Genomic DNA, 25,329 nt, shown 5'->3' on the forward strand with positions numbered 1-25,329 from the left:
TTTGGTGCACAAATGCACACAAAATAGAGCAGGTGCTATTTATTTGCATGGGTGCACAAAAACGGGAAGATGCGGGCACACCCACCAGGTTCTATTCTCTGCATATTGCGCATGCAAATTTTGTGCGCACAAATACACCCGTGTGTAAAGTCCTAGGGATGCAGGCTTCGTCTCTGTTCCGGCAGGTTTCCATTCGCTTTCATTTGTGCTGAACAGAATAGTGTGGTGAACAGAAACCTGCTGAAATGGAGACCAAAGCAAGAGCCTTTGGTCCTGGGCTAACAAAAGCCTATGTTCTACCTGGTTCCACCTGGATGCCATTTTTGTTAATCCAGATGGAGCCCCCAGACGGTAAGGTTGGGTGCACACAAAAACACGATTCGAACCCAGCTACAATGAAATGTTGCTAAATTCTAGTGTCCTACGGCAGCATTCCGGCAGCACTTTGCGCTGCACTGGGGGATTTCCTCTGGGGATTCCTTCACAGCTGCCAAAATCAGCACTGTGACAGAAGCTCTGAACTGAAACGAAGGGAGCCGTTCGCTGTCATTAGTAAACGGACATCACTGTGGTGTCCGTTCAAGGTTTCCGCTTGCTTCTGTTTTATTTGGAGTGTAGAATAACAATCAAATACGCTACTCCAAATATTATGAAATTACCGCCATCTTTCACATGTGTGCGGCACACAGCGGCGCCCCAAGTGTTTTTTTCCCCCACAAAGTTTTGCAGTGTGTTGCGTAATCATGTATTTCATGTACATAATCGTTTATTTGCGCACACCCCATAGACTCCCTTGGGGCTTTTGATGTGCAAGAGTGCACTAAAGTACAGCATGCTGCGCTTTTTGGGTTTTTTTTGCGTGTGTGAAAGTAAAAATGAGAATGAACCCATTGAAAGCAATAGGATCTATGCTTAGGGTATCGTGAGTGCAGATTTTGCGCGTGCAAATACTCCCATGTGTAACCGCCCTAAGAGGAGAGCTATTATCAGTGCAGTGACTTACAGCAGGCAGGAGGATGGAAACATTGGAACATAGCAGTACAGCACCAAAGAGTTATTTACATTCCTTGCAGCCAGAGACAGAGGTCATTGCCACAGTACAGGCTCAGCTGAGATGGGAAAAGGGGACCTGTGGCACCTCAACTAATCATACAATGCTGCCAGGAAATCATTCAAATGTTTAGTCTGTCCTGATCTCCATCCAACGCGATTGGCTGGGAGACCTAGCCACTCAGCATGTGCATTTTAGCCAGCAAATGCGGCCGATTGCTTGGCACTTCCATCCAATTGCCTGTGCTGAAGATCGGGACTGAGATCCCCTGGTTTAGTCTGCCCTTCCCTGTTAAAGAATAAAGGCCCATTTACGCTGGATGAATGTTGGGCAAAGGATGCCCGACACTTGTACCCGCACATACTCACTCCTATGTTGCTGTACAGGAGCGAGTATCGCTGGCTCTCTGACAGAGCAGCCAGCAGGGTACTCGGGTGGCTGGAGGAGATTTCGAGATTTCACTCCTCGCTCTCCACAGCTCCTCCCCATTCACTCAATACAGCGGCCGTTCAGTAATGAACAGCTGCTGTTTACACTGAACGATAATCGTTCAGGATTTTAAGATGCATAAATCCTGAACGATAATCATTCAGTGTAAACAGCAGCCGTTCAGTACTGAACGGCCGTTGTATTAAGTCAATGGAGAGCGGCAGTGGAGAGTGAGTAGTGAAATCTCCTCCAGCTGCCCTGGCCCCCTGCTGGCTACTCTGTGATCGAGCTAGCGATACTAGCTCCTGTGCAGCAGCACGGGAGTGAGTATGTGCGGGTACGAGTGTCGAGCATCATTTGCCCGACATTCGCCCAGTGTAAATGGGCCTTAATGAGGGAAGAATTGTAGAGGGTGATGAGGAGAAAGTAAATCTGTAAAATAGTATTTCACCAGTGTAGTCACTCAGAAAAATTAAATGTCAGGTGAAACGCAGAGTGATAAAGTAAACTCTCCATTAAGAGATGCCAAGGCAAATAGGATCCGGGTGTGCATAAGAAGAGGTCTGGGGTATATAATGAGAGCATTCTTCTTCCTTTTTACAAGTCACTGACTGGTCAGACCACACATGGAATATTGTGTACAGTTTTGTGCACCAGTACTCAAGGAGGATCTATCAGAGCTTGAGCGGGTACAAAGGCAGGCAACTAAAGTAATAAACAGAATGGGCGGACTACAATACCCAGAGAGGTTATCAAAATTGGGATTATTTAGTTTACAAAAAAGACAGCTGTGGGGTGACCTAATAACGATGTAGAAATATATCAGGGGACAATACAGAGATTTCTCCGATCATCTATTATACCCAGGACTCTGACTGTTCAAGGGGGCACTCTAATAACTATGTATAACTATATCAGGCAACAATACAGAGATCTCTCCCATCATCTGTTTATACCCAGGACTGTGATGGTAACAAGGGGGCGCCCTCTACGTCTAGAGGAAAGAAGGTTTCTACACCAACGTACATGGGGTTCTTTACTGTAAGAGCAGTGAGACTCTGGAACGCTCTACTTGAGGACGTGGTGATGTTGAACTAACTAAAAGAGTTCAAGAGGACCTGGGCACCTTTCTTGAGTGATACAATATTACATATAAAGTCACCGATTACTTCAGTAGGGTTGTTGATCTAGGGATTATTCTGGTTGCCGGATTGAAGTCAGGAAGGAATTTTTTTCCCCCCTAAAATTAAAAAAAATTGGCTCCTTCCTCATTGGGGTCTTTTGCCTTCCTCTGGATCAACATTGTGGGATAATAGGCTTAAAGGGGTTGTCCCGCGCTGAAACGGTTTTTTTTTTTCAACCCCCCCCCCCCCCCGTTCGGCGCGAGACAACCCCGATGCAGGGACCTAAAGAAAGCTTACCGGAGCGCTTACCTTAATCCCCGCGCTCCAGTGAGTTCTATACTTACCGGTGAAGATGGCCGCCGGGATCCTCTTCCTCCGTGGACCGCAGCTCTTCTGTGCGGTCCATTGCCGATTCCAGCCTCCTGATTGGCTGGAATCGGCACGTGACGGGGCGGAGCTACACGGAGCCCCATAGAGAACAGGAGAAGACCTGGACTGCGCAAGCGCGGCTAATTTGGCCATCGGAGGGCGAAAATTAGTCGGCTCCATGGGAACGAGGACGCTAGCAACGGAGCAGGTAAGTATACAACTTTTTATAACTTCTGTATGGCTCATAATTAATGCACAATGTACATTACAAAGTGCATTATTATGGCCATACAGAAGTGTATAGACCCACTTGCTGCCGCGGGACAACCCCTTTAACTGTATGGACATGGGTCTTTTTTCAGCCTAATATATGAGCACTACAATAAGTTACTATGACCTATTCCCCCACTGGGGATCAGCTCCAGGTTTCTGAGGAGTTCTTTTCTATATTGATAGTTCATATTGCGTTGGTCCACTTTGGTAGTGCAGGCGCAGCTCCACTGAATTCCCATTGACGATACATTATCAATAAGGTCGCTTTCACACAGGCTACAAAATCTCCCGATTTTCCGGTGATGTGAAAGTGCTATAAAACGCATGTTTGTGAAACCCATGCATTTCAATTGTTTCCTTCACATTAGCTATGTTTTTACTAATGCTATGGTGGGAGAAAAAAAAATTGTGGCATGCCCTATCTGAGATGTGCATTTTGTTTTTTTTTCCTTATCTCCCATGCTTCTCTATGGAGCCTCCTTGTTTATCACATTGCAGCAACTGAGAAGCGGGCCCACAGCCGAGGAGATAGCGGGGTAGATAAAGGGCTTCTCATGGGGCTCTACCATCTCCTCCACTAGGGGTAGCTCGGGACCCAACCAAGTTACTGCTAGGGGAGGTCACAGGAGAATAGTAACCAGGAGTTACCTTAAGTTCCTTTGTCACTCGTGATGCCACCGTTCCATCCTCTGTGGTGAAACTTGTTGGAAATAACTTAGTCCACACACAGGGATGACTTTCTGAACAAAACCGGGAATGGTTGGTAATGTCCGTTTACCGTAACTTTTGATAACAGTTCAGCAGTAGATTGGCACAGATACAGCAAGAGAAGCTGGTGTGACAGGGAGTATACTAGGGGTAATCCGGACAATCCACAGTTGAGTTATCTGTGTGATCCCGCTCCCAGCGACTCTCTTTCTCTCTCTCTCTCTCCAACTCTCTATCGGTACACACTCACGCTTCCTGTGCCTGAATACACTAAGTAGCGATCCCTCTCCTCACTCAGTACTTAGGGATAGCACCAGTACATCCCAGGCAGAGTAATCCCGGGCTGCACAACAGGGAATCGCTTGGCCTCTTGCATGCCTTCACACACCGACCTATACGGCAGTGTCTGCGTGTGGGTCAACTTCTCTCTCAGTTGCTAGCTTGCAGACTCTTGGCAGACTCCAGCTAGACTCCCCTAAAGCTCAGAACCAACCCTTGCATTCTGCTATCAAACACATATATCACACAAGATCACATGACACACAACATGATACATTTCTCACACATAACCCAGACATTAATCCATTCAGTGCTGCAGAGATGCAATACACATAGAAGATGCTGACAATACAATTGCACAAGACAAACCTATTCAACCTTATGGAGGGGCCCCACTAACTCTGGGCCACTATGGCATCGCAACGCACAAACTTGCAATTTTTGTGCAATGTGATTGATTTAACATTAAAAACTCCTATTGACTTTCGCGATAAAAAATGTTAGTGCGAACGGCAGCGATGTGGGATTATTCTCAAGAAAACACATCGCTGATGCTCCAAAATTGCAGCAACAAATCTGCGTTATCGCAGCAATTTTGTAGCAGTGATATCGGGATCTAAAAGAAATCCCTAAAGTCCCGAAAAACCACTTTAAAGAACAAGCAGCAGTTTGTTAATTTTTTTTAGGGGAGAAACGGGTGGACCGAGAGAAATTCAGTCATTGTCGTCTTTGCTATTTTTTAATGCTGTTCTTCTATGGACTGTTGGGGCTGCGACAATGTGTTTTAATACTTTTGAACAGTAAATAACGATGTATAGACAAACCCCTTTGGTACCACCGCATTCTGAAAAGCTATAACTTTTTAACTTTTCTCTTAACATACAACTCCTGTAATACGGGCATTGTTTCCTCTCTGGTTAAATATAGCCCAGTTTGAACAATGCAACTGAATTTGCATATAATGTAATGTGTCTTGGGTCACTGCAACCTGGATGATATCAGACTTCTAGGATCTCATAGGCTATATCTGAATATATTATTACATATACATGCAGGACTCTGATCTAGAATAACCTTCAAATAACCTTGTTGGGGTATGTATTTATGCTAACTACCTCAAGGATGAAGAACTGATCAACATACTGTAATCTATTTTAACTGCTTCATAGTTTACGTTTCTGTAAGGCTTTTCCATATTATGTGCAGTAAAGAATTTTAGCATTATTTTAGATTAGGTTGTTTTAGGTACTTATTTTCTCAAGCTTTATTTTCTCTGCTAACATATTTATTTTACGCATGAAGCTTACTATAATGCTGGGTTCCCACGGGACGGTTTAGCCGCAGCAAAAAAACGTGAGGCATTTAGCCGCAGGTTTTGCAGTAGCTTCGCCACATGCTTTCCCGTTGCGGCTGGCTCTCCCATAGAGAGGAGCGAAGCCAAAACAGAAAAAAAAAAAATTGACATGCTGCGTCCAAGGAATCCATGCCGCAGCACCGGCTAATGTCGGCTTTGCCGCAATGGATTGTTCGCCCCGTGTGGATGAGATTTTTGACAAATCTCGTCCACGTGGCTGGCTAATCCCGGGAAATTCAGCGGCAAATCCGCCCGGTGTGAACCCAGCCTAATACAGCCGTATCACGCCGCTCCTGTGATACCTAGATTCTCAGGTATAAAATAGTGAGAGATTTGTGCATTTTGAGATGCAGAAATCTTGCCCAAATATGAACCCCATTCATTTGAATGGGATCACTTACATAAGCAATGTTTTCCCACATGGCACTGTGATGCTATGCGGGAAACAAATTGCGGCATGTTCTATCTGGCTGCCTGATCTTGCGTCCTAGCCCCATTGTTTTAAATGCATCAGCGCCCGTCCCATTGAAAGCAACGGAAGAACTCTGCCATCCTCTGCTGTGGCAGTGACAGCCGCGGCAGAGGATCTCTTCATCCTCAAAGTGATGCAGGGCTGTTTTCACATGAAAACGCCGCACATCCCTTGGTATTTCACATGATGGGGAGCGCAAAATGGGGACGGGATTCCCAGCCTCAGGGTATGCTTACTACCGTGGTTTTTTGGCACTGATCAGTATGCAGAATTTGGGGAAAATCCATGTATAGAGTTCCAACACGGAAAATCGAGTTTGTGTCAAAAAGAGACATGTCACTTCTTGACACGCAAATGCTCGTTTTCATAATAGAATTACGTACGCAGATTTTGCCTATGTTGTCGCAAACAATAATGCACAGGCAAAAACTACCAAACCATAGGGCTTAAATACATGGGTGTATTATTTTTGTCCTGTTATGTGGCCGTGATAATCTGTATATAATTGTATAACGGGACAAAACCAAACCATTGATTTCAATGGTTTCGTTTTCACTATTAGGATTATTGCTCGTTAAGGCTAGGGTCACACAGGGCGGAATCCCGCCGGAAATCTCGCTGTTTGGCTGCAGCAAAAAGACGCCAGATTTCTGCCGGGAAAGCACTGTTTCAAAGCCCGCTGCACTTAGCCGCAGGTTTTGGAGCGGCTTTGCCGCATGCTTTTCTGTTGCAGCCAGCGCTCCCATAGAGGAGAGGGCGGCCGCAACGGAAAAAATAATGACATGCTAATGCTGGCTTTGCCACAATGGATTAGCCGTCCCGTGTGGATGAGATTTTTGACAAATCTCGTCCACATGGCTGGCTAATCCTGGGATAAGCGGTCGCAAGTGGATTTGCCTCAGCAGCAAATCCGCCCTGTGTGAATCCAGCCTAATAGTGCGGGTGAGAAAAGATAGAACCTACCCTAACTTTCCAGCACAGAGTTAATACTAAGATAGGGCAGGACCTACTTCCCCCACTCACCCCCCGCAGAATCTCAGAAGATTTATCACTCTGTCAGCCGCCTCCCTCTTGTCATAATGTACTGTGGCTAATAAAGCCCATGCTATCATTGGTGTTGTAGGTTTCCTAACGCAGCACTAGTCAGGTTGATGCATAATGTATCTGTATGCTCTCCAGGGGAATACATTATTATTTCTGCTCTTTTCTCCTACAGTCCAAAAGACTGAAGATTCCAAAAAATACTGCAGCACGTGGGGAATGTATCACTTTAAGACCTTTGATGACAGAACTTTCAATTTTGAAGGAACATGTACATATGATTTCTGCTTGGACTGCCACTCTGAATTTCCTGCCTTCCATATCACCATCCACAGACCTACTGGAGGAGAAGGCAACATAGTATACTTCACAGCTAAGATTATGGATGTCTACATAGTTGTCAGTTCAATGGGAATTTCAGTAGATGGCGAAGAGTGAGTGACAAAATGTTTATTCCCTTGTTCATAGTAATCCAAAATGATAATCCTATGTCCTGCTTTAAGATTGCTTTCACACTTGCGCTGGGGAATCCACTTTCCTGATCCATTCGGGTAGCAGGAAAGGGGAATCCCCATGGCCAAATGGTTCTGTCTCTGGATGGAACCAAACAGCTCCGAACGGACCCCATTTATTATAATGGGGTCCATCTACTGTCTGCCTAGCTGTTGGACAAAAGAAAAAATGCAGCATGCAGCACCTTTTATTCCAGTATTTACAGTCGGATCTCCGTCCAGAAGTTCCAACACAAATGTAAAACCACCCTTAGGGGTTATTCACATGGGTGAGGATCTCGCACGGGTTTTGCCCTTTGCGAGATGCATGAATATGAATTCATAATATGAACTTATTCACATGAGCAATTTTTTCCCCTTGCAGTGATGCTTCGAGGATGAACATCACAGCATGTTCTATCATTGAGGGTTCCCGCGGAACGCCTCGCCGATTGTTTTCAATGGGGCTTTAAAAGACATCTGATGGCACTCACATTTCATTTGATGCGCATGTGATGTGATGTTCCCATTGCAATCCTCTGACTTGCCTCATGATGTCACAGCAAGCTTTCGGGGATATCTCCCCCCTTCATCAGGCTATGAATGAAACTAGTTTGGATGGCACATAATTATAACATACAGATGCGGAGGGGAGGAGAACACATTCCTCTTGATCTAAATAAATGTTCACACACAGAAATTTGAGACTGTTTTGCACTCAAAACCTAAAACAATAGACAAACTGAGCTGAGATATAAATCGTAAATCAGTCCACTGAGCTGAGGACAGTTTTATGATGTGTCTTATCTCTCCTTCAACCTGCACATGGAAGGAGATGCAGCACCTGCACCACCTATTGGATGGCAACATTATCACAAGTCAAATTCTGAATTTCTATGAAGTTTTTTAAAGAAAGGAAAAAAAATATGATTGGGAAGAGGACATTCCTATTGACCTCCTTCACTTATGCAAGAATCCCGGGCTAAGGTTCATTCCATTCTCGAACTCCCAAACTCCCAAACTCCTCTGTGACGCTGTGACTTGAAATTGCCCTTCAGTATAATAACTCTCATCTACTCTATGCAGTGTCCCTGACCACAAAAATGTTTTGCCACAGGTAGTTCAGTCTTTCCCTCTCTAATTGAGTAGCAATGAGATCTCATCCTGGCTCTCAGTTTTTGTCCTGTTTCCCCGATCTAAAGCCCCCCAACAGGTCACTTACTGCACCAGATCAGGTACACAACATTTTTTGTTAGCCATTAAAAGTATCATATCTACAAGATTACTTGGTTTCTCTCACTGTGAACAATCACACATTGCTCTACTGGCTAACACCGTACCAAATCTTTTTGACATGCCTGAAACACGCGCATGAGGATTGCTATTTCACACAAGCGATGTGAGGCGGTTTTAATTGAACTCGCATTGGCAAGCGCGATATTGGGCTGAGTTTCTCAGCCCGATATCATACTCACAAATGTGTGAATTTAGCCTAAAGGCTCATTCGCACGTACGTGATTTCAGCACGTATTATGCATGAGATGCACGGCCGCGTAGTATGTGATGAATGGAGTCAATGAAAGTGCACTGATTTATCTTTGATCCATTCAATGCCGCTATGAGACAGAGAGCAGAATTTAAGAAAAAAAAGACACAAGTCACACTGCGCATGACAGCGGGGGGCATATACCATAATGTGCAGTGCACTATCGCTGATATACTCATCCAAGGAGCATTTTACGCATATGGCCATGCGAATGAGTCCTAACAAAGAGTTTTGTTAGCTGACAACTATAATATGTTAAAAAAAACATGTTGTGCATGTAGTGATAAAGACTAAATAAATGCACCCTTAGGGCTCCTTCACACGACGGAACAGGTTTATACGTTCGCCCATACACATTGTATATTCGCATGAATGAACTTTTGACCCGATCGAGTCCCGATCTTAATTGGGGTATTTAAAACTATGGGGCACTGCTGCGTGAATGTAAAAAAACACGCAGAAGCGATGGCCACTAACGATCGGAATAAAATGCTCGGAATGACAATTGGGGCGAACTGCCCTCTTTTCCTAGCGCTGCATGCAGGGTAACGCCCTTTCCTTTTTACAGCTTCCATAGAAGTCTATGGAAGCTTGCTGTGTATCACAGTAAAAGATAGGACAAGACCTATCTTTTCACACACTGTATAAGGGCTTATTTAGACGGCCATATATCGGCTCGGTTTTCACGCCGAGCTGATATACGGTATCCTTGTCTGCAGGGGGGGGGGGTGGAAGAGCCAGGAGCAGGAACTGAGCTCCCGCCCCTATCTGCAACGGGAGGGGAGGGGGCGGAGCTAAGCGTATGTACTTAGCTCCGCCCCGTCTCGCCCCCTCCTATTGCAAATAGTGGCGAGGGGCGGAGAGGTGGTGGGAGCTCAGTTCCTGCTCCTGGCTCTTCCATCCTCCTCCCCCTGCAGACAAGGACACCGTATATCGGCTTGGTGTGAAAACCGAGCAGATATATGGTCGTCTAAATAAGCCCTTAAAAAGACAACCAAAAAAGATCAATAGATCTTGCGCAAAAAAAAACGTTCTGAATGAAGCAATTAAAATCCAATGCATCGCATGGCAGCGTTTAATGTGCAACTTATTTATGCGTGGAAATACCTGTGTAAATACGGTCGTCTGAATAAGCCCTTATTTTAAGACCTATCGTTCCATTTATCAATACTGTATGGCACGCTCCGAGGTTGTCCAACCGATGCTGGCACGCTGTTAGACTTCAGATTTCCTGTAGCCATGAGCAATAAATCCTCATTTTTTCAAATAGATCTCCTTTGGTGCCTTTCACATGTAGTTAAATAATTGACTAATCATTTTTATTAGCAGAAATTAGTCGCAACAGGCTCCGTTCCAATATACAGGGTTGTATATTGAAAAAGGGATTTAGTGATACCCCAATGGGCCAGAACAGCATGGGTGGTTCTATTAGATCCTGCTTTTCAATGGTGTTTATTATCCCCCTATTTTTTGGAGATCCTCATTTTTGCTTGAAAGGACTTCTTATTGCATAATGGCCAATGTATGGGGCTGTGCAATAATCCTTCCACTTGGACAGTTACTATCAGGTGTGTTGCCTATGAGGTGGGTTGTGGACTCGTATCTTCCCCCCTTCACATTCATTCATTATAAGGGCTCTTTCACATGAGCGTAGGTGTTTTTACGTTTTCACGTCTGCGCTGTTTATTGTCATGAATGGATGTTTTTCCGCGATCACGGACAGCGTTTTCTCACCCACTCACATGACCGTGAGTGTCATTTTTAGGTGGTAGAAAAAGTTGCACCCCGGAAAACCCTCGCTCTGCAGAAATCCTCGGGATGCCTTCCAATGCCTATAGAGAGGCACCAGTTAGCTGTTTGCAGCAATGGACGCTGCTAAATTGCCTGCCCTCCCTTTCTTTGTCCAGCTCTCATAGGAGTCTATGGGAGCCGTCGTAATATATTGGGCAAAAGATGGTTCCAGAACTATCTTTTTGCCCAGGATATATGCGTTGGCGCGCATTTTGGTCGCGTATGTTCCATTTTTCATGGTTCAACGCTTTTACACACCATATATTCGCCCATGTAAATGGATGCATTGGAAACCAATGGCTCAGATGGTCGCGCATATCGGTCGGGCATAAAAATGTCGCTGTTTATGCGTTTGTGTGAAAGAAACTATGATGGATGTCCTTGCAATCCCTTTTTGAGAAAACAGATTGGCACCTTAATATAGATGATGGGAACAGCAGTGTGTCCCTGTTAAAAGTATCTATATGTATCTTCTGGGCTACTTGCTCTATATTTGTAATAAAAGTTATTGTTTAGCTTCTACTTTGTGATTGGTTTTACCAGAAATTAGATGCATTTAATACGGCTTATCTAAATCCACTTTTTCTTGCAGTTTTATGGAATACGAAACAAGGAATGGTGTTGAAGTGAAAGACACTTGTGAAAACTTTGAAATCTCAGCAATTGATATAAAGGTTATATGGAACTGGGCAGATAGCCTGAAAGTAAGGAAATAATCCTATTTTGTGTAAAGATTTGTAATATTCAATATACAAAAATAGGAGTAATTGTTTTAGGGCTCCTGTCCACGGATGATAATGCATTGTGTTACTTGCGGCCGCGAGTAACACAGTGCACGCTTTCCATAGCATTGATATGGCAAGCGCAGCCCCCTGTCCACGAGCGGAGAATCATAGCGATTCTCTGCTTGTGGGACTCAAATCGCGGCATGCTGCGATTTGCTAGGATTCTCCGCGGTGAGTCTATCTATCTATCTATCACACTAGTTTATGCACCTAAAATATAAGAAAAATGAACATCTTTAAGCATCCAAGATATTCTATAATGCACTAGCAGTGAGACTGAGGTTATTTTGCATTGGATTCGAATGCAGTTGCTCACATGGGCGATTTTTGTAGGCTGGAAAAAATAGCACACACGGTGTGCATTCCGGCCGCCTGCTTTTATACCGTCTGGAAAAGATAGGTCTAGACCTATCTCTGGCTGGAATATGGCAGCCAGTGCCATAGACTTCTATGGGAGCTACTGGAAAAGGGAGGCAGTTTAGCAGCAGCTCGCTCCTCCTCTCCGCCTCTTGCTGGCAAGAGGAGAAGGCTGAAGGTTGGCACACTAGCTACCCACCCCATTGTCGGCAGCCTGCAAGGGGCGGAGAGAAGGTGGGAGTTTAACATGCTCGCTCCTGCCCGGCCCGCCCCCTCCCTTTGTCAGTAGCCGGCAAGTGGCAGAGAGGGGGAGGGAGTTTAGCAAAGCTAAACTCTCTTCCCCCACCCGACGGTATTCAGGGCTGTGGCGTGTATACGCCGCACCCAGCCCATCTGAACAGGAGTTTAAATGGGAGATGCAGCCTCCCATTCTTGCAATGTTCGGCTGCATTGCAGCTGTGATTCATGCGGCCAAGACTCGCATCGCCCATGTGAAGACGCTGTGAGGTATGGGAGCAGTATGCCAGTATTGAGCAGACACGTAGTGCATTAGTAATCATCAATAGGGTGCCTGATGATGAATGTACCACAGGATATTACTCACACAATCTCATACCCGGCAGTCAGTTCGATGTGCAAAATGCAGAGAATAGAATGCATTGATTTCAATGGGTTTGATCACATGCCTGTATTTTCCTGGGCATTTTGGCTGCACAAAAACACTGCAGCATGCTCTATTTTCCTGCACAATTGCACACCCAAAATCCCCATAGCAGTCAATGGGGATGTGCAAATCTGCACAAAATACGCTAGATGTGTGATACACTGCGGAATTACACAGGAAAAGAACACAGACTAATTAGCCATTTCAATGGCTGAGAGCATCCGTGCGGAATTTTTTGTGCTTACAAAAACCAGCAAAATATACACTTACGCGTACACAAAAAAACAATGTTCGTTCCGCAAATATGTCTCAAACGACAGCATCCCCTTTAGTCCAGATGCACCAAATTGTCATTGACGTCTCTTTAGAGTCCAGGTCTACAATAATTGGGTAAAGAATAGAGATGAGCGAACGTGTCCGTAACGGACACATCCGCACCCGGACACCGGCTTTAGCGAACACTGGAGTGTTCGCGCGTAAGTGTCCGGGTGCCGCCGGGGGGCGGGGAGATGCGCGGCGGCGCGGGCGGCAGTAGCGGGGAACAGGGGGGAGCCCTCTCTCTCTCCCTCTCCCCCCCGCTCCCCGCCGCACCCCCCCGCGCTGCCACGGCGGCCCCCGAACTTTTTCGCCCGAACACCGAGGTGTTCGCAAAGTTCGGTGTTCGGGCGAAAAAGGGGCGGGGCCGAACGTGTTCGCTCATCTCTAGTAAAGAACCATTTTTTTATTGGTGATACATAACAGGAACACAAAAATAAGGAAGCAATAAAGGAGTGCGAAGCGTTCCGGAAGAACCAAAGACCTCCTTTTTCAAACACATGTAAAATTCATGTTAACTGGAATATGTAGAGTTTAAGCACTATATATATATATATATATCCTGAATCAACATGTAACAGGATATATCGACAGTCATATTAGAGAATGCCCTATGGCCAAAGGTGTCATTGCCTTTCAAATCGAAAGATATTAATAATTAACCTCAATGTATTTATATGACTACAGTCATATAATGATCTAAATATCACTATAATGATCTAAATATATAGATATGTTTCTCTTCAAGGTGGAATTAGATGAGAGGTACAAGAAGAAGGTTTGTGGAATGTGCGGCAATTATGACGGTGACAGTACGAATGATATCCAGTGGAAAGGTTAGTAATTAACCTAATTTATACTACTACGAGCCGCTGTAATGAATGTACAATGTCGTTTAGTTAATATGTTTCTGCAGTCTGTCTTCCATCCCACAATATCTGATCTTGTGTCCGGCGATGAAGGTGTCTCCAAAGTTCTTCCCGCTTCCTCATTTACACTTCTTTGCACCATTCGGTGCATCATTTGACCAATTTTCTCCACCATTTCTTTTACTCCTAGTTTACCTTTTATAAGGGCAAGTGGTCATGGGAAATTTGCTGATGTTTTATTCTTCCAGATTGCAAATGTGATCCGCAAATGGCCTTTTCTCCGTATTGGACACAGTAGTTGCCCAAAAACGGATATACACTCTTGTAAAAACTCATAGAACAAAAGGGCCAATAATGAAACTAAACAAGGGTAACAAAAGGAAATCTCACTTATATACAGTTAGGGCCAGAAATATTTGGACAGTAACACAATTTTCGCGAGTTGGGCTCTGCATGCCACCGCATTGGATTTGAAATGAAGCCTCTACAACAGAATTCAAGTGCAGATTGTAACGTTTAATTTAAAGGGTTGAACAAAAATATCTGATAGAAAATGTAGGAATTGTACACATTTTTTTACAAACACTCCACATTTTAGGAGCTCAAAAGTAATTGGACAAATAAACATAACCCAAACAAAATATTTTTTTTTCAATATTTTGTTGCGAATCCTTTGGAGGCAATCACTGCCTTAAGTCTGGAACCCATGGACATCACCAAACGCTGGGTTTCCTCCTTCTTAATGCTTTGCCAGGCCTTTACAGCCGCAGCCTTCAGGTCTTGCTTGTTTGTGGGTCTTTCCGTCTGAAGTCTGGATTTGAGCAAGTGAAATGCATGCTCAATTGGGTTAAGATCTAGTGATTGACTTGGCCATTGCAGAATGTTCCACTTTTTTGCACTCATGAACTCCTAGGTAGCTTTGGCTGTATGCTTGGGGTCATTGTCCATCTGTACTGTGAAGCGCCGTCCGATCAACTTTGCAGCATTTGGCTGAATCTGGGCTGAAAGTATATCCCGGTACACTTCAGAATTCATCCGGCTACTCTTGTCTGCTGTTATGTCATCAATAAACACAAGTGACCCAGTGCCATTGAAAGCCATGCATGCCCATGCCATCAGGTTGCCTCCACCATGTTTTACAGAGGATGTGGTGTGCCTTGGATCATGTGCCGTTCCCTTTCTTCTCCAAACTTTTTTCTTCCCATCATTCTGGTACAGGTTGATCTTTGTCTCATCTGTCCATAGAATACTTTTCCAGAACTGGGCTGGCTTCTTGAGGTGTTTTTCGGCAAATTTAACTCTGGCCTGTCTATTTTTTGAATTGATGAATGGTTTGCATCTAGATGTGAACCCTTTGTATTTACTTTCATGGAGTCTTCTCTTTACTGTTGACTTAGAGACAGATACACCTACTTCCCTGAGAGTGTTCTGGACTTCAGTTGATGTTGTGAACGGGTTCTTCTTCACCAAAGAAAGTATGCGGCGATCATCCACCACCGTTGTCTTCCGTGGACGCCCAGGCCTTTTTGAGTTCCCAAGCTCACCAGTGAATTCCTTTTTTCTCAGAATGTACCCGACTGTTGATTTTGCTACTCCAAGCATGTCTGCTATCTCTCTGATGGATTTTTTCTTTTTTTTCAGCCTCAGGATGTTCTGCTTCACCTCAATTGAGAGTTCCTTTGACCGCATGTTGTCTGGTCACAGCAACAGCTTCCAAATCCAAAACCACACACCTGGAATCAACCCCAGACCTTTTAACTACTTAATTGATTACAGGTTAACGAGGGAGACGCCTTCTGAGTTAATTGCAGCCCTTAGAGTCCATTTTCCAATTACTTTTGGTCCCTTGAAAAAGAGGAGGCTATGCATTACAGAGCTATGATTCCTAAACCCTTTCTCCGATTTGGATGTGGAAACTCTCATATTGCAGCTGGGAGTGTGCACTTTCAGCCCATATTATATATATAATTGTATTTCTGAACATGTTTTTGTAAACAGCTAAAATAACAAAACTTGTGTCACTGTCCAAATATTTCTGGCCCTAACTGTATACTAAGACAGGAAAATCCTGCCTTCAGTGGGGTGATTGCCATGATGAGAGCGGTCCCACTTCCGGAATCTGGGGGCTACCTAAACTGTCCTTAGATGAATAAGGGAATGACTATGGACAGATGTAAATAACAATAGTCTGAATAATATACAATTAACACTACAAATATAAGAAAGAAGGCCAGGGACTTCTCTTAATGCAGAATGACACCAGGGAAATGTGACTACATACTATAGTAGTGGCTGATTGAGCGACTGAAGACAACACCTCTCTGCTAATCAATCAGACTATATAGCATCAGATAGATATGATCTGGTTGGTGCTGAATGACAGGACGCATGTGCCAGCGCTCCTGTCACATGGGCTGGGCTGGCATCATGATATTGGTCCGGACGTACTTCTGTGTAGTAAAAACATTAGGGCAGATTTATTAATATTTGGGTTGCATATTATATTGATGAAGTGCTTATGCTACTGCTTCTAAAACATTTGTGCTCCGCGCTTCAGCATCACATTGAGCGGGACTCAAAAAAACATTTCTTATGGGCATATGCGCGTGATATTGCAAATTATTGCGCTGTGAAGGTCGCACTATTATGTGCATTTTACTGTACTTTTTGCGTTGCTGGGGACTGTTCACATCGGCGCGAGAGACACCCATGCTGTGATTTAAAAGGCTGTGCAGCTTAAAGGGGTTGTCCCGCGGCAGCAAGTGGGTCTATACACTTCTGTATGGCCATATTAATGCACTTTGTAATGTACATTGTGCATTAATTATGAGCCATACAGAAGTTATAAGAAGTTATTCACTTACCTGTTCCGTTGCTGGCGTCCCCGTCTCCATGGTTGCCGTCTAAGTTTCGGCGTCTAATGGCCAAATTAGACGCGCTTGCGCAGTCCGGGTCTTCTGCTGTTCTCTATGGGGCTCGGTGTAGCTCCGTGTAGCTCCGCCCCGTCACGTGCCGATTCCAGCCAATCAGGAGGCTGGAATCGGCAATGGACCGCACAGAAGAGCTGCGGTCCACGGAGGGAGCAGACCCCGGCGGCCATCTTCAACCGGTAAGTATAGAAGTCACCGGAGCGCGGGGATTCAGGTAAGCGCTGTGCTGTTTGTTTTTTAAGTCCCTGCATCGGGGTTGTCTCGCGCCGAACGGAGGGGGGGGGGTTTGAAAAAAAAACCCCCCGTTTCGGCGCGGGACAACCCCTTTAATTATTTCCAGGTGTTTTCGATTTCCCGGCAAAATTGCACAGTTTATTGCGCAATTTTGTGGGGATCAGATACACATTTGCACAAAAAAAATAGAGGTAGTTGCAATTTTGTCCTTGCACGCACGCAAAAGCGAGGTTCTGAGTGGAACCATTGAAAACAATGGACTCCTTTCTCCGCAACGCGCGCATAGGGCTTCTCCAGATGGCCGTGTTTTTGGGTCGTTTTGGGGGGGATGAAAATTATGCCGAAAACATGATGAAATCAAACCATTTATTCCAATGGGTTCGTTTTTACTAGCATGATTCTCGCGTAATATTACCAGGTGCGAGAAAAAATAGGTCTTGCCTATCTTCCTCACACGTAGTTTTCATATGTACAAGAAAATATAGGCCAGGATCCATGTTCATTCATTCTTTTTTTTTTTTAGTGCGCAATAGTGCGAAGTTTAAACAGGGGGAAAAAAGTCTTTTACCAGGTTCATAGCAGCAAGCGTATTTGCCCAAGTGCTCGTCTGAAGAAGCCCTTACATCCCAAGTGTTTACAATATAATTTATTTTAGGGTATGTCCACATGGGGTTTATACGCTGCACATTTTCTGCCATGAACAATAAGGCCCATGTGAACATACCTTACAGCTTCAGAGGTTTGAGAGAACTGCTGTACTGGACATGAATGAAGTTCTTTATAGATCCCGGTCGGGCAGTGAGTTTCCTGTTTTATATCATACATATTCAAATAACTACAGGTGACATCAAGTACACATTTACTGTATGCATAATATCCAACATATTTAAAGGGGTTATCCAGCGAGGTATTTTTTTTCAAAAACTAGCTCTTCTTGCAGAACCAAAAGAAAAGAAGATATACTGAACTTCCTTCACTCCCCTGTTCCAGTGGTGCCCGATCCTCCTGGTGTTCACTTTCAGGTGCAGGAAGCCAGTGATGATGTCATCGACACCAGGGCCCTGTGATCACTGCAGCCAATCACTGGCTCCCTTTAGCCTACGATTAGCTGCAGTGTTTACATGACCTGGTGTTGGGATGTCATTACTCTGCATCCGGAAATGAAGATCAGTGAAGCTGGGAAGGTAAGTATACCCTCCTTTATTTTGGCACCGCAGGCTGAGTAGGTTTTTGAAAAGAAAAACAATAACTACAGAAAACCATTTTAGGGCTCAGTCAGACGAGCATTTTTTTTCTTTTGCATGCCTATGTGCGCAAAAAAAAGGGCCCCACGGATGTGCAAAATGCGCGTGACCGAACTTTGTGCTGTTTTTTTCCATGTGTGTGTGGAGCAGCTGTGCTTGTAGAAGTGCAGCTGCTCCACGAAGGTCCCCTTATCACTGAACACTGTGACAGCACTGTCACAGCGTTCAGTGATGAGGGGACTCCCGCGGAAAGAATCAGCTGTGCCAGAGGACCGCAATGCTATCCCATTGCTTTGAATGGGGCCAGTGCTGCTGCTGCCCCATTGAAAGCAATGGGATGAAAGCAACCCCTGCAGCGATGATTTTCAGGGGGGTTGAAATTCAAGCCCTACCCCAAAAATGATCCTTAGCTGTTAAAAATAAATAATTTTGACACCTATAAGCGCCTACAAAAGCAAATGATTCCGAACAGTGGCCTAGCTAAAGGCTCCTGGGCCCAGGTGCAAAAGCTTATCTTGGGACCCCCCAACTTCTTTTAACCCCTTAACGCAGAGGTGTAACTTGAAGGTCCTGGGCCCCAATGCAAAACGAGTAACAGAGCCCCAAACTATAATGATTAATTCATAGTACTGGGCTCCTTATATGCAGAAGAGAGGCCTTATGGGTCCTCTAAAGCTCCTTGGCCCCGGAGGCAATCACTGGGTTACGCCAGTGATTCTGACAGTCATCTATACAGAATATGTGTAGATGTACTTTTAATTACATTGCAAACTTTTCATTGCACACACAGGACATCAAATTCAAATAAGTTTTTTGTGTATCAACCTTAGTGATAAATTATTAGCTTCAAAGACAATATCAAATAGCGTTGCCTTCTGCTGCACTTTACATTATTGTGTCAGAGCCTGTGCATACTGAAAGATCCTGCATTAACCATCTCAAAGGGTGGCTTCACACGAGCATGTGCGTGTGCATACATAGGTGCGTACATAAGTGCACACCCATGTACGTGCACAAACACGCGTGTATGAAGGTCCGTGCATTGCCATCAATGGAGCAGCGGCTGCTGCCAGCAGCTCCATTGAAGGCAATGGTCTGCTGCCACGCCTGAATTGTTTTTATGGGAAGGGTTTTACATATAAGCCCTTCCCTGAAAAACAAGAATTTTAGTGTAAAAAAAAATAAAAAAAATACTTACCTGTCCGCTGCTGCCGTGTCCCCCGCGGGGATGAAGAACACATTTGCCACATGCAGCAAATGTTTCCTTCATCCCCATGAGGAAAAACAATTCCTTGCTGCACCTACCACATCTGTAACAGATGCAGCAAAGGAATTCTTCATCCCTGCGGGGAATAAAGAATTCCCTACCACAGCTGTTACAGATGACAGCTGCGGTAGGGTATCCAGCTGCCGGCATCCTGTAATTGTTTTTCAGGGAAGGGCTTTAAATATAAGCCATTCCTTGAAAAACAAGTAAAAGTGGAGTTGAAAATTTTAAAAAATCATACTCCCCCTTCCTTCAGCTGCCGGAGCTCAGCCACGTCCTCTCTGCGCTGTCCCCGTAATGTCCTCTGTAATGCAGTTCTTTTAGACTGCTGAAAGAGCTCTTTCTGTTTGGCTGAGGTGCTTAGCCAATCAGAAGCAGCTGTCTGTGATTAGCTGAACACCTCAGCCAATCACAGGCAGCTCTCGCTGAATGACTGGCAGCCGAGAGCTTCCTGTGATTGGCTGAGTGCCTCAGCTAATCAGAAGCAACTCTTTCAGCAGTCAGGGATTTTACATCCCCGCCTGCTGAAAGAACTGCTTTGAAGAGCCAGGGACAGCGCAGAGAGGACGCGGCTGAGTCCCGGCAACTGGAGGAAGGTGAATATGATTTTTTTTTTTTTTTTAACACCTCTTTTACTTGTTTTAAATATATAAGGGCTTATATTTAAAGCCCTTCCCTGAAAAACAATTACAGGATGCTGGCAGCTGGATTCCCTACCGCAGCTGTCATCTGTGACAGCTGTAGTAGGGAATTCTTTATTCCCTGCAGGGATGAAGAATTCCTTTGCTGCATCTGTCACAGATGTGGCAGGTACAACAGGTAATTATTTTTCCTCGCGGGGATGAAGGAAACATCTGCTGCATGCGGCAGATGTGTTCTTCATCCCCGGGGGTCACAGCAGCAGCGGACAGGTTTGTTTTTTTTTACACTAAAATTCTTGTTTTTCAGGGAAGAGCTTATAGGTAAATCTAGACACAACACCTGAGGAGCCTGGGTCTTCTCCCTCTCACCCCATCAGTTGGGATCTAGGTTTCTCTATGGTGTCCCCAGGCTATTATGCTAAAAGTTATGTGGCTGCTGACCGAACTACAGACCAAGCCACGTTACCTGTATGTGTGAACAGAGGCGTAGTCAAAGGACTTTTGGATCAAGACATGCAGCATATACAGCAACACAAGAGACAGTCTAGAGGTCAGGGCTCACATAGTAGGCTCAGCATTGTACAAACAGGCCCGGACTTGGGACAGGCAGCAGACAGGAGAAAGGTCAATACAAAAAGCCGTGGTCAGGAGTGGAGAACTGCAAAGTAGTCAGGATATAGCCAGAATAAGTAACCAGGAAATCACAATGAAGGAGAAGCACCTTTAACCCCTTGAGTGGCAGGTTTCCTACCACCCTGTCGTGCCCACCAGGGCAGGTTTTTTAAAATGGTCTAATCATTGAATTTCAACTAGTTTTGCAGTTGCGTCTCAAGAGCCATAACGTTTTCATTTTTCCATTGACATGGCCATATGAGGGCTTGTTTTTTGCGGGACAAGTTGTGATTTTTTAAACAGGGGGGAGGAAAAAAAGAATGGGGAAAAAAGAAAAAAAGGGGCCATGTCATTAAGGGGTTAAATAATGTATTTACTTCCTTCTCTGGGTCATTACGACGCACACGGATACCACATGTGTGATTGTATTTTTGATTTTTTTACAAAGTAAAGGGAGACAAGTGTTTTTTTAAATTTTTTTTATTATTTTTTTCCTTTTTTTAAAAAAAATTTTTTTTTAAATTTTTTTTTTTTGTTCCTTTAGGGGACTTCCACAGGGACCCATCAGGACCCCTGATCACATTCTGGGGGTCCGATGGTGACAGCCCTTTACATGCTGCAGTCACATAGACTACAGCATGTAAAGGGTTAACACAGCAGAGATCGGAGGTTTTCTCTGATCTCTGCTGTAAGAGCAGGTACCTAGCTGTCCTCTGACAGCTAACAACCAGCTCTCCCTGCCACAGAGACCATCGGCTTGCTTCTGACAAGCCGATGGTCTCTATGGCAACTTGTAAACAAAGCAGGACATTGCCGACATGTCGGCAATATCTTGTGCTGGTTTTTCAAAGCCCTTGCACTGCTCTGTGTGGGTCTGTGCAGGCAGAGCACACTGTCACAGCTTGTGGCATGGTGCTCTGCAGCTCCCATAGTGATACATAGCCCGGAAATCTTCCGGGCTATGTTGCTATGAGCAGTGGAGCTCGTCCCCGGAAATTTTCCGGGCGTGCCACTCAAGGGGTTAAATGGAAAATCAGACTAAAAGTTTAGGCAACCTCCTGAGGAAAAAGGCGTCAGTTATAACCAGAGGTGCTCCACATTTGGTAGTGGACCATATTATAGGACATGCGCTGGCCTGTAAGACCGCGGTCAGATGAGGCAAGATGGCGGCAGCGTCCATGAACTGTAACAACTTTCATATGTCACGTATCATAATGTGCTTGTTGAAAGGCCACCCAAAGTGTTGATTTGAGGACCAAGATGAAGCTTGCCCCCTTTATCATCCGACATGCAGTGATGGCTGGCTTCATTTTTTGGTGAAACTTGTCATGTTAATGTATTTTTACTGTTACTGAAATTTCATCAGCATTGTTTTTTCTTTAGGAATTAATATTCCTTATGTGCTTTTTGGCAATCTTCACAAGGTAAACGAGCCTTCAGAAGACTGTCCGGATGAGGTTGATAACACTCCGGAACAAGACACTCAAAAAAGTAGTTCTATATGTAAGGATGTGGACAAGGTGAGTGACAGGTATTAAATGATAGTGAAATTATTTTAAAAATGTTAACATTATCCAGAATAAAGCAAGGAAATAACACGGCTGCAATACATTGTTCCCCGGGGCTTTCCTTCAGACATGTTGAAACATACATAATGTATATGTCTGACTATGTTGTGGGCTGTCAGCTTGTCTCTTGGTCTATTTTCTCAGATTACAAGCATGTGTAATTATAATGGTCTCACATCCCTTTTCCCCCTTCCTGTCCCAGGATTCTAGGGATTCAGTTCCGTGAACACTGAGGCTGGTTTCATACGGCCAAGATTCTCGCGCGAGTTTGGAAAAATTGCGAGACGCAGAAATCTCACACAATACGAACCCTATTTTTTTGAATGGGGTCATACACATGAGCAATTTTTTTTCTAATGATTTGTCCCCTTATACCGCCATGATAATTATGCCGCACAACGGGACAAAACAAAGCCACTGATCTCTATGGGATTTCAGTGGTTTCGTTTTCACCACCTCTTTTCCCGGCCGTGATTTGTACCACCAGGATAGGACCTGCCCTATCTTTCCTGCTCATAGTTAAACTACATGCGGGGAAGATAGGGCAGGCCCTATCTTTCCTCAGTAATTATCAAACTCCTGCACCCTGGCAAGGAGTTTGAACTGATGACGAAGGGGAAGGGACTCCCCCTCATTCAGGCACAACTATGCTCTGTGCTGCCGAGCGTAGTCGTGCCTACAGCAGTGTCAATGGGCCCTGAGGTTGTATTTAAACTAATGATTTCTATGTGAGTATGATGCAATTTTTGCAGGTATGAAAATCGCATCGTACTCCCATAAAACTCACATGGACATGCGAGTTTCATGACAATTTTTAACTCGCCCATAGCAAATAATGGGGCAAGTTTTCAGCATTCTCGCTAAAAAAGGAACATGCTGCAGTTTTTACATCTCACAGCATCAGTTCAAAAGGAAAAATGCCTATGAAAATGAACACAGTGGAAACAAAGGATCAATACATCGCAAGAGCTCTGTGCATTGCACAAATGCACAGAACTTGTATGATTTTATCGCTCATGTAAATAAGCCCTAATCCCTACATGCCTTATGCACGGAACTGTCAGTGGTGACGAGGCGACTGGGCAGCAGCTGGCACATCACAGTGCAGAGGAGACACCGGGAGCGAGTGAGCCGCAGGGCTGTGCAGGGGCATGGATACGCATCCCGCTGCGAGGCGGCCTTAGTCCATAAGTCATCTAGAGACTACAGAATTCATATCCCTGTAGTTGCTAGTTCAGCCATATAGTTCGGCCTGTTTCCACCCCACCCCCCTTGTTGATCCAGAGGAAGGTAAAAAACCCCTCCATGAGTCAGAAGCCAATTTAGCCCATTTGTGAAGTGTGTTGAATGTTGCCTTTCTCCTTGAGTATGGTAATGCGATACTTAATAGTAATTAATATATCGCTAATGTTTAGTAAGCAACATATTGACTGATGTAAAAAAAGATTTATAATAGAAAGTCTGCTTCTGATACAGAGAGATCAATGTGAGACCATCATGTCACAAATGGGAGACTGCAAGTATAAAATGAAGAATTATGAAGTCTATCTGGATACTTGCATTGAGGACTTGTGCAAATGTACTGGAGAAAACAAAACCGCTTGTCTCTGCAGTAACCTCAACCAGTTCTCTAAAGCATGCATAGAGGCAAAAGGACACCCCGGAATGTGGAGACGCCCGGATTTCTGTTGTAAGAATTTTTTTCTCTACGTGTTTATTATCTGCAAACTGTAGCTAAAACCTACATACCGTTGCAAGAAATAGTAAGTGAACCCTTCAGAATTTCCTGTATTTCTGCATTGATTACTAATCAAATGTGGTCTGATTGTCACAATTCTAAATACAATGTAACTAAACTAATAACAAACAAAAAGTTGTACCGTTCATTATTTTTTTTTGCAAAAAGCCCCCATTTTTCGTATCCTAGTCTTAAACTATTGATGCATAATAGTACAAAGTGTGTACCAGGTAGTCAGAGAAGCTGGTGCAGCCATCTTTGTTTGTCCAAGCCCAGAGGGTCACTTTAAGGAGATAAGATCGGAAGTGTGGGTATCACAGATACTTTGCATATTAAATAAAAGCACACAAAGTCTGGTTATTGTTTCTATCAAAAAAGATTGGTTGGTGTAAACCAAGCCTCGATGTTAACAATTTTTAGAAGATCTCAGAAGACGAATTCTAGAGATGCATGGATGTACTCAATACAAATCATGACCGGCCCAACTGTTTGTGTGTTATTACTAATAACTTATTAGTTTAGTTAGATTGTGTTTGTCATCTAAGTTACAATTATGGACAATCAGACCACATTTGGCCACAATCGATGAAGAAATAAAGGTAATTCCATGGGTTAACATTGTGCAAATGCAAGTGATATACTGTATATGTTACAGAATGGAAATACCCATCAAATTCAACCTTCGTTATAGAACAGAGAATTCCAAAACATAAACCCAAATAACTTATTTTTTGAGTGCTAAATTAAGCATTTTGCCTTTTTTTTTAATTGATATTGCACTTATTATAACTTGGATGGGCATAACTCGGCTTAAAGGGATCGTCTCAACAATTAGGGGATAACAATATCATAAAGGAGTTCCCACTTGGTTCCCTCTTCATTTAGCCAGAGCAGCTAAGAAAGAGTGGCTCTGCATAACCATCTAATATCATATTTCCCCAGTAGTGCAACTGCTTAGTCTACCTGTGGCCATCTACTGTACAAGTTGATCACTGCAGTTTTCAGAAGCCGGATGTCCAAGGTCAGAGGTTATTGTTGAGACAGCTCCTGTAAATAACACCTTTAAATAGACAGAGTATTCTTATTAGTAGAACACAATCAGAGGGTAAAGCTGTAATTATGCAACAAAGTGAAATGATGTATATCAATTTACCATTTTTGTCTAGATATAAGCTGC

General features: G+C 44.2%; 1 protein-coding gene across 1 annotated transcript in view; it reads left to right on the plus strand.

The window, feature by feature from the left end:
* The first annotated feature begins 245 nt into the window (after positions 1-245).
* The window catches only part of LOC136581731 (mucin-5B-like), a 147,540-nt gene continuing 122,456 nt past the window's right edge, over positions 246-25,329 (plus strand). The window contains exons 1-7 of the mRNA XM_066582355.1: positions 246-351; positions 7,276-7,534; positions 11,521-11,632; positions 13,798-13,885; positions 20,644-20,784; positions 22,230-22,366; positions 25,098-25,173. Of these exons, the coding sequence (XP_066438452.1) occupies positions 246-351; positions 7,276-7,534; positions 11,521-11,632; positions 13,798-13,885; positions 20,644-20,784; positions 22,230-22,366; positions 25,098-25,173 (919 nt within the window). The remainder of the gene's footprint in view (positions 352-7,275; positions 7,535-11,520; positions 11,633-13,797; positions 13,886-20,643; positions 20,785-22,229; positions 22,367-25,097; positions 25,174-25,329) is intronic.

Source organism: Eleutherodactylus coqui, chromosome 11, assembly GCF_035609145.1.
Source record: "Eleutherodactylus coqui strain aEleCoq1 chromosome 11, aEleCoq1.hap1, whole genome shotgun sequence".
Taxonomy (NCBI): domain Eukaryota; kingdom Metazoa; phylum Chordata; class Amphibia; order Anura; family Eleutherodactylidae; genus Eleutherodactylus; species Eleutherodactylus coqui.